At 58.5% G+C, this 13,015-nt stretch overlaps 6 protein-coding genes across 6 annotated transcripts; all 6 read left to right on the plus strand.

The window, feature by feature from the left end:
• Positions 1-1,216: 1,216 nt before the first annotated feature.
• Positions 1,217-1,996, plus strand: LSCM1_03171 (uncharacterized protein; the record flags this gene model as incomplete). Its single annotated transcript, XM_067320722.1, has 1 exon — positions 1,217-1,996. The coding sequence occupies one exon, from the start codon at positions 1,217-1,219 to the stop codon at positions 1,994-1,996; it is 780 nt and encodes a 259-aa protein (XP_067177332.1).
• A 693-nt stretch (positions 1,997-2,689) lies between these two features.
• On the plus strand, positions 2,690-3,103 carry LSCM1_03172 (uncharacterized protein; the record flags this gene model as incomplete). The annotated part of the gene is made up of 1 exon (XM_067320723.1): positions 2,690-3,103. The coding sequence occupies one exon, from the start codon at positions 2,690-2,692 to the stop codon at positions 3,101-3,103; it is 414 nt and encodes a 137-aa protein (XP_067177333.1).
• A 1,352-nt stretch (positions 3,104-4,455) lies between these two features.
• On the plus strand, positions 4,456-4,851 carry LSCM1_03173 (uncharacterized protein; the record flags this gene model as incomplete). Its single annotated transcript, XM_067320724.1, has 1 exon — positions 4,456-4,851. The coding sequence occupies one exon, from the start codon at positions 4,456-4,458 to the stop codon at positions 4,849-4,851; it is 396 nt and encodes a 131-aa protein (XP_067177334.1).
• Positions 4,852-6,988: 2,137 nt separating this feature from the next.
• On the plus strand, positions 6,989-7,372 carry LSCM1_03174 (uncharacterized protein; the record flags this gene model as incomplete). The annotated part of the gene is made up of 1 exon (XM_067320725.1): positions 6,989-7,372. The coding sequence occupies one exon, from the start codon at positions 6,989-6,991 to the stop codon at positions 7,370-7,372; it is 384 nt and encodes a 127-aa protein (XP_067177335.1).
• Positions 7,373-8,770: 1,398 nt separating this feature from the next.
• Positions 8,771-9,271, plus strand: LSCM1_03175 (uncharacterized protein; the record flags this gene model as incomplete). Its single annotated transcript, XM_067320726.1, has 1 exon — positions 8,771-9,271. One exon carries the CDS (start codon positions 8,771-8,773, stop codon positions 9,269-9,271), a length of 501 nt encoding a protein of 166 aa, XP_067177336.1.
• Positions 9,272-10,429: 1,158 nt separating this feature from the next.
• Positions 10,430-12,358, plus strand: LSCM1_03176 (uncharacterized protein; the record flags this gene model as incomplete). Its single annotated transcript, XM_067320727.1, has 1 exon — positions 10,430-12,358. One exon carries the CDS (start codon positions 10,430-10,432, stop codon positions 12,356-12,358), a length of 1,929 nt encoding a protein of 642 aa, XP_067177337.1.
• Positions 12,359-13,015: the final 657 nt, after the last annotated feature.

Below are 13,015 nucleotides of genomic sequence, written 5' to 3' on the forward strand. Positions count from 1 at the left end.
TGAGTTTCACTCTACGCGCTTGTGGTGCGTGGTACCTCCTTCTGACTTGCCTCTTCGCTCTTTGTTGGCTCTCACCTCGCTACCGTTCTCTGATGTGGGCGTTCTGTTGTGTTCATAATGGCGTTGCTCTCCGCCCACGCCATTCTATGTGTAGAGAAAGAGCGAGATGCACCTAAATACATCTATACATACTTAGATACACACTATGCAAGTGCATCTAGCCGTCATTGCCCTGCCTTCCCTCTTTCGCGGCCTTTTTTTTGCTCCTTCGATCACCCCGACCCCCCCTTCGCACACACACACACATACACCACAGCCGTCGTCTCTTTCCCTCCCAGCTCGGTTGGGAAAGTGCGCACCACCTCTTCTCGGAGAAGCGGCGACAAATCGTGGAGGGAGGCCCCTCGTTTCTGGTAGAAGCAGTGGCGGCATGTGTTGCCTCACCCTCACGCTCACCCCCTCCTGCTCACCATCACCACTCTCTCCTATTCGGCTGCCCGCGATGAACAGAATGTGCAGATGAGTCAATGCCTGTGCTTAGATGAACGCGTGCGGTACTTGCGTGCATAGCCTAACACCTACAAAGAACATACAGAGCAGGAGAGCTCCACAAGAAACGCGCGCGCACGCTCTCTTACACACGCATCATCTCTGCGACGTTGTGTATTGGGCGGAAGAGAGGCTTGAGGAGATCGCGCGCAAAGCTCATAGAGCGCGCCTCATGGCGGAGCCTTGCCTCTTCCTTCCTGAATGGACTCCGCATCGGCCTTCACCCCCCCTCCCCCCCCCAAAAAAAAAGGAAGCACGCTGATTTCAGCGGGACGCGTGCTCGCATTCGCGTAGTGGTGATCACGCGTCGTCATCAGGTGGCAAGCGCGCACATGAGCAAACATATGCCAGTGCCTTATCATTTCTCTACGATTCACACTCTCACTCCGCCACGGAGTTGCCCACCTCTCCAACTTCTGTGGCAATCACCTACATGCGGTGTTTTCGTCCGCCCTTGGCCAGAAAAACGGCACCGCACGCGACTGCCGTCGGGAGATGGATTGACGGTGACCTGGCAGCAGTGCGCTGGGCTGCACTCGACACCTCGGCGCCTCGGATATTGGACGAGTGAAGTGGTGATGGGGCACTGATCCTTTTGTATGCCTCCTGGAAGCTATCGCGCGAGACCAGCAACGCGGCCAAGGCAGCGAAGGACAAGCTCGACGCGATGTCAAAGAACACGGCGAAACTGAAGGTGACGCCGGAGAGCGTGCAGGCCAACAGCGCCATCATCCGCATCGAGGAGAACCAATACATGCACCTCGTACGGAAGCTGACCATGACCATGGCCGAGTACCAGCGTCACCAGTCCGCGAACGAGGCCTTCTACAAGGAGCAGACGCGGCGCCAGATCAAGATCAAGTACACCAACCCAGACGGCAGCGCCATCGACGACACCACGGCGGCGCGGCTGGCAGAGCAGGTGATGGAGAACAACACGTCTAGCTACATCTTCCAGCAGAGCAAGGAGGTGCTCGCTTCCATCATCGAGACGCGAAATGACATCTACCGCATCGAGCAGTCCATGCGCGACCTGAATCAGCTCTTCAACGATCTCGCGTTCTTGGTGAACGAGCAGGGTGAATTGATGGACGTGATTCTCGCTAACATTCAGCGGAGCACCCGGTACGTGGAGAAGAGTCGGGCGGAGGTAAAGCGGCTCTGCATGATGACTTGCAGAAGTGCAGTGAAACGATTGTGGAAAGTGACTATTCTTTGGAAGAAGTCGTGCCGCATTGCTCTAAGGCATCGGACTGACAAGAGGAAGGTGGTGGGCAGCTCTCCAAGACTGGAGGTATACCGCAATCATGGAGAGTCTGCCTCAGTCTGGGGCTCAGTTGCGCCGCTGACAACCTCGGTGCCCCTCCTCTCTGCGCCTCCACATGATGGGTTTTGTTTTTTCTCGATGGTGGCGGTGCTCGCGTCCCCCGTGCGATTCGGCTGTTAAGTGTGTGTCTGTGTGTCTGTCTGTCTGTGTGTATGTCTGTGTTGCAGCGCTGTTTTCTTCTTCTTTTTCGGCTGTCTTGAATGATTCCTCTCGCCTCGCTCGGTGCTGACGTGAGTGCCTGAGTGCTCAGCAGCGATCGCCTCACCACCCTTACCGCCAGAGAGGCCCCGTGTCACTGCTATCCAGAATGCTGTTGAGAGTATTTTATTTCCGTTGGTGTCGCCCCAGCGCATCGCAGCAGTGTTGCCCACGCTTCCTTCACAGCAAGGCCTCGTCATCGAGACTCCTGGTCATTATATATATTCCTTCCTCTATCGGAGACGGGGCACAGCAGCACACACCTGCTGCGCATGCACACCCTGCTCCATTCATGCCCTCTCAAGGATTAGGATGGACGCCTATCTCCCTCTCCTCTCTTCTTCTTTGATGCACCCTTGTCATCGTTGTTTCCTTCTGAATGTCTCTTCCTTGCACGTAACCGCGCACACGCTGCACGCGCGCGCTCGCACACACGGGCAGCACTGACCAGATAACGCTCTCCTCTACTCTCCTATCGCTGAGTCTCTGTCGTGTGGCCTCTCGGGTGTGCGCTGGTTCAATTGCGTTTCTTTTTTCATCGCCATTTATCTCTGTACCCCGACTTCATCGTGAGCTCACCTCCCCCCTTCCCCTCCCCACATTCCTCTCGCCGTCATGTCGGCCAGCATTCGTACGTCCCTCTCCGGTGCCAACATGCCGATTTTAGCCGCGGGGCTCTCTGGCGGCTTTGGTGTGGTGCTCGGGGCTCTCGGCTCGCATGCTTTTCTCGAGCTCATGGACACGAACCAGTTTAGGGAGTACAACGTGGCGAACCAATACCACCTCGCCCACTCCATCGCAATGCTCATTGTGGCGGCGATCGCACCCCGCGTCGCAGAGCCGGCCGCCTCCCACTTCCGCCGCGCCTATGCCCTCTTTGCCTCTGGCACAGTGCTGCTGGCAGGCTCGCGCTACGTGTACTGCACGGTGCACAAGCCGCATTTTCTGAGCAAGATACCCGCGTTTGGAGGTGCGGTCCTCGCGGCCGGATGGGTGTGCGTCGCTCTTGGCGGCTCCGCCGCACAGTAGTCAACTAAGAAAGCAGCAGTCCTGATGCGCATGGGACGCAAACGGAGAGAGACGCTGAAACAGCGAGGAAGAGGCAAGTCTGCCTTGTGCGCGCCCGCAGTTCAAAGCGCGACCAGGCTGATGGCACTGTCTGCCCCCGGCCCTCCCCCTTCTTCTTGTCGATAAGTCGGCCGCCAATGCCAGCGCCACCCACCCGTGGGGCGCCAGAGCCGCTTCGAGAAAAGGATATTCGAAGAAGAGAGTGAGATCATTCGCAGAGGGAGAGCCATGCTCCCGTCTCTCTCTCCCTCCCTCCCTCCCTGGTGTGTGGGGAGAGAGGAACGAGGATGAAGGACCGAAATACGTGCGCTCTACTCGGCCGACGAGAACGGTGAGGGCAGACGCGGTGCCGGCCAAGACGGGAGGTAAGCGGTAGGCGAAGTAGAACGCGCGTTTTTTGTTGGGGCACTGACACACACGGCGCGTTCGCGTCACCTTTGGAAAGGGCAATTCGATCAAAGGAGAATTGGTAGCATGAGAAATAAAAGCACGTGATGCGTAAGGGGCACAAAGGACTGCAGGGCCACGTACGCGATTTTTTGTGGATGTGCGTGGGTGTGGGTGCCTTGTCGGGTGCCAGTGGTGCACGCGGCTGCCTCTCGTGTCGAGCGCGTCGCTAGTCCCTGCGCTATGTCTACCACTGTTCAAAATCGGTTTATATTTATCCCTTTCTCTTTTCGCGATGGCCGTAGCTTGACAACGGCGAGCTGGGAGATCATCACGCTGCGTGCCGACACGCTGAAAATAGGCAACCGAAATGGACCCAAACGGAATCTCAAGTGGGATCGAACGGCTTTCGCTGTGCTCTTCACACAAAGATGCACAAGCACACACTCCGCTACTCAGCCCTGTGCCCTCGGCCCTCTCCGAATGCGGCTCTCGACGCCATTCTGCGGGCTTCCTCTCCTTCCCCATTCTCACACACTCACAAACATCACACCTGGGGCGGTGTATAATCTCATCTTTTACTCTTCCATGCTGTTTCGGGATCGAGCTCCCCTACCCGACCCCGCCCCTATCGAGCACGACTCCCTCCCACGCACCCCATCTCCGCTCCCCTCACCTCCTCTCTCCTCGTGTTGCCGACACCTCTTACCTATACAATGTGAAAGCTCTCTCGCCACCCCCACTCACACGCAGCTGCCGTTTTTTTTTCCTCGCCGGCTCCTTTTGGTTTCGAGTAAGGAAGCCCCCCTCCCCTTCCCCCCTCTCTCCCCACCCCCAACATTGAGGAAACCTCCGCACTGTCAGCAGTGCCACCCACACGCGACGCCTCCGTGATCGCAATACTTTTTTAACGGCTCGAAGGGGCGATGTTTGTGAAGGCGGCCCATGTGCCCACCGCCCTGGTGGGCTGCGTTGGCCTCTCCAGCTTTGCCATGGATTACCTTGGCACGCACTTCAAGTCCAAGCTGAGCATGCGCCAGCGCCGCTCTTGGCTGACGGCGAACCAGTACCACATGGTGCACACGGTAGCGCTGGCGGCCGTCGCGTGGATGATGGCGCTAGCGAAGGAGTCGTCCGAGGCGTCTTCGCGGCTGAACAAGGGCTTCTACCTGATACTCGCCGGTGCACTCGGATTTTCCGGCTCCATCTACTCACTGTGCCTCCGCATCTGCCCCAAATTCATGGGCCCACTCACCCCTACGAGTGGGCTTGTGCTTGTGTTGGGGTGGGCTAATGTGGCGCTGGCGGGCCTATACTGGTGACGAGGCTTGTCATGCAGCCGAGAGGAAAAGGGAGGGGAGCGGCGCAGCAAGAGGCGGTGGTGTGTTGTGGGGCGCCGCTTGTGACGGTCTGAGGGAAACGGTGACCTTTTACAGCTCCGTGCGTGCGAGCTCCGTTGCGCCTCGTCACTGCAGCTGCTGCTGTGTCACTTTCCGTCACCCACCCACCCACCTCCACCCTCGTATCTAGCCGAGCTCTGTGTTCTCTAGTAGCCCGGGAAGCGTGTCGGGTAGAAGCGGCTCTAGGAAGAGGCGAAGGTGCTGTTATTCCTCTGTGCACTAGCGCACTGGCCGAACTGCCTTGGACGCACGTGCGGGCTTTCCACACTATCGCTGCTGCTGGGGCGCGTTATGTCTCACACCTGTCCAACAGCTCCTTTTTCTTGGTGCTGGAAAAGGTCATGTCAGGCATTCTGCCCAGGCTAGTGCATTATGTTTGGGCGTCTCCACTCCGCTGTGTGCAAAACTGCCTATTACCGCCCAAGAAAAAAGGATGGCATGCCTGACGTCAGCGGTATTGCGTGGTGGTCTATGCCGGTGTCAGCGGCACGCCTTCGCCCTTGCTCTTGTTGGCAAACCCGCACTGCATCCCCATTGGCCAAGGGCGACTAATGTGTCGATGACATTCATGACATTGGTGTTGTGGACTACCGTCTTCCTGCCCGCGTGCGAACTCCAAAAACGCGCACACGCACTGATTGCTTGGGTCGTGTGCGTGTGTGTGTGTGTGTGCGTGCATGCGTTTTTTTTTGCTGACTTCTCGCGTTTCCTTGATTTTCTTCCGTGTGCTGTGCCATGTGCTGTCCGGCGCTGTCTAGCCATTGCGTCGGGCACAGCGGCCTCCTCACGCCTCACTTCCACTTCCCTCCGCCTCTGAGATCGCTGCTCTTGCCGGCTTTGGAAATGGCGAAGGAGCCAAAGGGAAGGCATTCCTGGTGTCGAGGAAGGAGATGGGCGCAGAGGCACTGAGAAGCGGAGGCGAGCGCCAAAGAAATAAATCTGCGTGTGGACGGAGGAAAAGGGAAACGCGCACAGCTTCTCGAAAGGGCAAAGGAGATGGCGGCATCGCAGCTGTCCTCTCCATTCAATTTTCCTGCAGCGTCTTCGTCAACGTTCCCTCCCTCTCTCTATCGTTGTCTGCGTGCGCGCTTCATGTGGATTGACGGTGTGCATTGCGTTGTCGGGAGGCTCACGTGCGTGGGTATCGGCGATTGAGGCCCGCCTTCCGCTGCAGCAGCGCCTAACGACAGAATTTGTAAACGCATAGGAGGACAGCGATCATCACGCATAGGCATTTAATAGGTGAGCGACACAAGAGCTCAATACTGAGAGGGGCAGAAAGCACACACGCATTCCGTGTTCGCTCCCGCTCCCGCTCGCCTTGCGTATCATTGTGGCGTAGCTCGGCAGTTTTTGTGGCTCTCTTCGAGTGTGTCTATGGGAGGGGCGCTGGTATTCGCATGTGCACCAGTGCTCGACAGCAGGAATAGCCCTGCACATCCGTTGCGGACGTGCTGGTGTTGAAACACGCCGAACGGCATTAAAAGGGGGGAGGCAAAAAAAATCAGGTGAATAGACAAGGGGAACTGAGACTACGGAGCTCTGCAAAAAGAACTCCTGTGTTGTCTTTGTGTGTGTGTGTGTGTGTGTCTGTGTGTTTGTGGTGATCTTCTGTGAGGAGAGAGAGTGCCAGGTGAAAGTAGGCCGCCACTCTGCCCCCCACCACCACCCTATACACAAACGCATGTACGCTCACAGGCACACACCTGTTTCTCCTTTCCCTTTCAGGGCGGCACCTCAGCTGTGTGTGGGCCGGGGGGAAGGGGGTAACTTTGACAAGTGACGAAAGCAGGAGAGGGGCAGTGGGTGTGGGTGATGTTGTGTGCATACGCCCGCCCTTGTGGCGCGTGGCTCTCAGCGGCAGCCGCGCATGGCTGTATGGATCTCTGCGCGCGTGCGTACAGAGAACTCTTTCATCGTCACAGCCGTATGTTCGACGATTCACCTCCTTCAATAAAAGCTCTCCTCGCCAAACCTTTTTTTTCAACACACGCACACGCTCATACACAGTGCCCGTTCATCATCCGTCCCGGCAACCAAAGCGCCACAGACTCTGAAAATGGTCTCCATCTCGCTGATGTACAGTGGCGCGCTCGGCCTCACCGGTGTCATCGCCGGCGCTATCGGCTCGCACGCGCTGAAAGCAAAAACTGCGGAAGAGCGCAACGCCTTCGTCACTGGCTCTCAGTACCAGCTAATGCACAGCATGGCTGCCCTCGCCGCCCTCGCGCTTAGTCACGCAGTGCGAAACACAAGCCCGGTCGCGGCGAAGCGGCTACACATCTCCGCTTATATGTTTCTCGTCGGGACAACGCTTTTCTCAGGCACCGTGTACGCGCGTGTGTTTGGTGCCCCTCAGTCGATGGGCCAGTTGGCCCCGGCTGGGGGCTATATCATGATGGGCGGGTGGGCCTCCCTCATAGCTGCCGCGATGGCGCTGTGAGGATCCCGAAGGCATGCGAACGAAAAAGGGAAGCACTCCCCGATGAAGGGCAAGAGTGATCAGAAGATGTGTCAGTGGTCTTCTGTTGTCGAGTCACTGCTGCTTCACCATCGGCCGCGTGCGCAGCTACTCACCATTTTCTGCGTGCGAGGATATGGTAGCTGCCAAACTGTCTGCAGCTAAGAGGCCACCGGGCTGTTGTGGTGCGCACTGCCCTCCACCCCCCCCTTAGAGCAGACGCCAGCCGCGCATTTCTGCTGGCCAACAGCATTGCCGTAGCTGCTGTCGAACTAGACCTGCTCTCGGGTACGGCTGCGTTGGACTTCGCATCGATCTTCCTCACGAACGTGCTTTGGCGTCTTTGTTGCGCATGGCCTGTCGACAGCAGATGTGCGCTACCGCCTCCGCTCCTCAGTGACGCCGCGCCATATGGCTATTCGCTATCGTTTTTTCTCATGAACCTGCTCCGACCACCGCCACAACCACCGAGGCCTGCACACCTCTTTCGCTCTGCGGCGGTCGCCCTAGGGCCTCACTGGTGTGGCAGTGGGCACCTACACTGCCCTCATGGGTCCAGCGTTCAGCACAATCAGGTCTGTGGCGACTTGGTGACGGCGACCCACTACTAGCCAATCCACAGCATGTCTTCCTCAACGTGCCTAACGCCTACGGTTGTGGCGCCTCTTTCTTTTCTTTGGTACGCTCCGTATTATCAGAGCTTGAGGTGGGGAGCGGGAGGTGGTTAACCGCCCCCCTGCTGTGCGGCCAGGCTTAGATGGCGGGTGAGCGGGTGCAGACATATGAGCTCAAACTCACGCGCATGCCCCCCCCCAATGCGTCTTTGCGAAGAGCCCCCTTTTTTTTCCACATGCACGTCCACATTCGGCTGTCGCGGTGTGTGTGTGTGTGTGTCAGAAATTGGGTTTGGGCAGCGTCGCCAGACACACGCGCCTTTCCCTCTCCCCTTTCTCGCCCTCAGCACAACCTCAACCATCTCAGCACGGTGGTGGTGGTGGGGAGGGGGTCTGTGTGTATGTAGACACAGTGGCAAAGAAGCTCACGCCCCCCCTTTCCTTGTCGCTCGTTACACGGTCCACGCCCCCGCCATGCCTCTCCCATGACTCCCCTCTCCCGAAACGCACGCGTTGTCCTGGCCTTGTCAGCACTGTTCTCGCCTCTACACACCGCACAGCAGTTCCTAAAGGCCTTTCAGCAATTCGGCTCACCTCGCACGTATCGATCTCACCCAAGACGCTCATCCTTGCTTGCGCTAGCTCCGCGCGCAGCTGGTGGACCCCGTGCAGAGCATACGGCGCATCAAGCCAGTTTTGCTAGACCTGGCCCGCCTTCGCCATCTTAGACGTCCCCGTTAACAGCGCGTGAGGTGCGGCGGTGGCCATGGCGCCCAAAGCCACTCCCCGCCCTACGGCAGGAGGGCTCACCCCCTCTTCGAAAAAGGCCACAGACCCCATGTTGGCGGACACGTATGAGCAAGAAGAATGGAACGAGGTCGAGTTGTCCACAAACGAACTCGCAGCCTTTGAAGCGCGTCTGGTGCAGCAGCAGCAGCAGCAACAACGTGACCGAGGCGGTACTGCGGCCGCACGGCATGTATCACGGGTCCGCACGCCGGGGGACCGGCAACGGCCCTCTGCACCTGCGACAGGCGGGGCCCGACGGTCGAATCCCCTTTCCAGCGCTGTCGGCGCACTGCGTGCTGACTTGCACCGCGCCGCCAACTGCGGTGCGTCGGAGGAGGAGCAGGCAGCACAGATCCAGCGTAAAGAAGATGTCGAAGATGTGCGTCATCTCGAGGTCCGTTTTGGCGGCTGCAACGACGACGACGACGATAGTGACGCTGAGGCGGTTCGGCGACGGTGCAAGATGGGGCTGCGATGAAAGCAACCGCAAGAAGCACTTTATCACCCCTCGGCCTGTGGCACACCATTTTTGTTTTTCGTGCGCGCGCGCGTGTGTGTGCTGCTGATTTGCTAAGGCTGCACTGAGCGAAGTGTGGCGGGAAAGATCGGGGTGGCACAGTGGCTGTGTGGGGGGACGGAAGATGAGTGCTTGCAAGGGGCCTGGCAGTGATTTGTGGATGGACACTACCATCACTATGAGGGCCTCTTTTCTCTCTACCGTTTAGCGCGCGAGTCGATGTATATATCTGCCACTGACTCCTCTCTGCTTCTTCTCTTCTATACCTCTTCTGGTTGGGGGGAGGGGAAGGGGCAGGGCGCGGCGTTTGGCTCTCAACTCTGTCTGTTTGTTTCGCCTCTTTCCCACCGCACTTGCCGTCGACTGGACTACCTCAAATTTGGCCGCTTCAGAAGATGAAATGGTGTGGCCAATTCGAGTGTAAGAGTGGACTCGAGCGCCTGCATAGGCGCCTGCCAATTGGCATGTGCGCGCGATGCAGGGACCGTGTGTGTGTGTGTGTGGTCCGCAGATGCCTTCTGTATCGCTGATAATCTGAGCGCCACTTCGGAGTACCCATTTGTGTCCCTCACAGCCCGGCTGTGCACGCCATTTCCCTGCCGTTGCAATAAACACCACACACACACACAGCACCAGCAGCAGCCCAAAGCGCGATGATTGCCTCTCTCTCTATCACTGCCGGAATGGTCTCGTCATCTCGCAAGGCATTATCCCTCGCCCTCACTCCGCCCCCCTTTTTTTGCTTCGCCGTCGTGTTGTTGGTGCTATCCTGCTCTCTCTCTCTCCGTGAGCGCGCGTTTGTGTATGCCTGTGTCGGTGACGGTGCCTTTTTTTTCGCAAGGGTGCGGGGCACAGGAGGGGCATTTTTATCTCCGCTCGATGAAATCAGCAGGTGCACACGCGTGCATACCCACACGCCCAAAGAGCGCTGCTTACGGGCCGCTGCCCCCTTCACCATCTTCAAACGAAAGGCACGCTCATACATAAGAGTAAAGAGGAGACCGATCGCATAGATGTATACACGTATAGAACAGACACACCCACTGCAGCGCACCTCCCCCTCAGATCGCCCTTTGCCCTGTGTCTCCCTCCCCCGTGCTCGGAGCCTTCCTCGGCGCCATGGCCGATAGCGAAGTGGATCTCATTCTTCAGAACTATTTCGCAACCATCGCAGAAAAGGACTCCGATGCACTCAAGCTGTTTGAAGACAACAAGCGCATGCGCCACCTTGTGGAGCAAGTGCTGAAGGCTCGAGAAGAGCTGGAGGCCCAGTATTGCGCGGCGCAGCTGCTTGTCGCGTCGCTGCAGGCAGACGTTCGTGAGAAGCAGCACCGCATAGAAGCACAGGAGAAGGCGAGTGCTGTCTGGCGTGATGGCGTTTCGGAGCTGCGAAGCGTCCTTGGCCGCTCCCCCGACAAGGAACGTGAGATAGCCGATGTCATAGACGACGTGCGGCGCATATCTGCGGAGGTGTGCAGACTTCGGAAGGGCGTGCAGTACGCACAGTGGTGCTGTGGTGAGTGGGAGGCGTATGTGGTAGAGTCGCTCATTGCTTCCGAAGCCCTCGAGCGAAATGTGCTCGAACGCACAGCAGTGGACTCGCTTCAGACGCTGTGCGAAGCCGCTGCTGAAGTGAGCAGTGTGCGAATCTGGGCCGCAGCTCAGGAAGCGGCTGCGGGATCCACGATAGCGCACTGGGAAGCCTGGCACGTGACGACGGTGCAAGAGCGCGAGATGGAAATGGAGAAGCATTCGCAGGCGCTGCATGAAGCAGAGCTCAAGGCGCGTCGTCATGCCCGCCATGCCGAAGCCGCACAGCAGTCTGCGAAGGAACTAGCAGAGCGTTTGGCGGCTCAGCAGCACGAGGAACAACTCGCTCATGAGTGGAGAGCCCTGGCGTCCACGGCTCAGGTGGGTCTAGTCGACCTGCTCGTCCGCCGATGCACCGCCGCGGAAGGAAACTGGTGCGACACAGTGCTGGAAGTGCGCACCATCACACACCAACTCGAAAGGGCCCGGGAGGAACTGAAGGGCCTATCCGAGGCTCACGAGAAAGGCCTTGTGGAGCAAGAGCAGAATCGCTTACGTCTCTCGAGGCTTTCAAAGAAATTGGAGCAGCTCAAGGAGCAACAGTCAGAGCTGGAGGAGCTGCAGCAGCGTTGCACCTCTCAGCAAGAAGAGCTGCAGGCCCTTCGTGGCAAGTACATGACCATCGCTGAAAAGGAGCGCAGCCTTCGATACCAGCTGAGCACCTCCGCGGAAAGTACCGCTGCGAAGCTGCTAACTTCGGAGGAGTCCCGTCAGGCTGCCGAGCGGCGTACTGCTGTGCTGGAAGAGCGTCTTCGTGCCACGCAGGAAGAGGCGCGGGCCGCTCAGAAAGACGTTTTAGCGTTGCGGCGGCAAGCAGAGAAGCATCTCGTGACAGATGCGGTGTTGCAAGCCACGCAGCTGCAGCTGCAAGAAACGGCAAAGCATGCCTTCAACTTTCAAGAGGCGTTGGAGGCGCTCAAGGTGGAGCATCAGGCGCAGCTGCAGGTCGAGCGTGACCGTCACGCGGCAGAGATGGCCGCGCTCGCTGAGGCCAACGAGGAGGTGCTTCAGCTCCAAGCTGCAGAGGCTCGTGCGCGGGCGGCGGAGGCAGAGGAACGCACGCGGCAGGCACAAGATACTGCTGCGCGTGAAAGGGAAGCACTGCAAAAAGAACTGCAGCTGTGGACAGCGGAGGTGGACAGTTTGAAGTTGGAGGTGGCGAAAGGTCGCCAGCGCGCCGAGGCAGAAAAGACCGCTCGAGAAGTACTCGAGCAGCAAAGCCGCAGCGAGGCGAGTGTCGTTCGCAGTATGGTGGAACGCAGCTTCGATGATGCACGACGAGGCCCGCAAGTGGCGCGACTGCAGGCGCGTCTGAAGAGTGTCCAGCAGCGAAATGACCTTCTGGAGGAAGCGTGCCGACGCAGTGCTGGTGTCATCGCGCAATTACGGGAAGCACTGCATCGTGAGCAGATGACGTCACGCACGCTGCGGCTGAAAGACGATTCGCTGTCTGCCTAGTGTGTGGCGCACACAGGCGCTTGCACACAGGTGCTTCTGGCGTGACAGGTCCGGATACTGCTGTCACGGGACCTCTTGGCGTTATCCCTCGATCCTACTGCGTGCGCCTACGTTGCCCTTGGCACTCGCAACGTCGTTCCAAAAAGGTCTGCCGTACAGTCGGCGGGCGCCATGTGCGTGTGCCGGCCCTCCGCACGTCTTTCAAGATATTTTCTTGTTTTTTTTCGTTCTTCGCATGCGACTGACGGTCGCTGAGGATCATTTCGAGCGAGCCAATGAAAGTCAGTGCAGAGGCGGCACGCGTTTTTGCTTTGCTGTTCTCCTTCGGTCTGTATGTGTGCGTGCGTGCAAGCGCCCGATGCAGGCCCGCCGCTTCGCGCAAGGATCATGGTCGGCGTGCTTTCGCCAGTGCTGTTTCGCCGCCGACACACACACACCACCACCACCATACGCGCACGCGCACTCTTGCCAGTCGTGCGGCTGTCAGCGTCTTCACGCGATTGGCCACGTCGTCGCCGCTGCATCTCCCACCCGTCGCCTTTCTATGCCCCATCCGCTTTCGCTCTCTTACAATAACTCGGTGCCTCTCACACACTCGCACACCTCTCCGCGCTGCAGCGGCAGAAGAAAATCCTCGCCGACACAGGCATGTGCGTT

Source organism: Leishmania martiniquensis, chromosome 28 (genome assembly GCF_017916325.1).
Source record: "Leishmania martiniquensis isolate LSCM1 chromosome 28, whole genome shotgun sequence".
Classification (NCBI taxonomy): Eukaryota; Euglenozoa; class Kinetoplastea; order Trypanosomatida; family Trypanosomatidae; genus Leishmania; species Leishmania martiniquensis.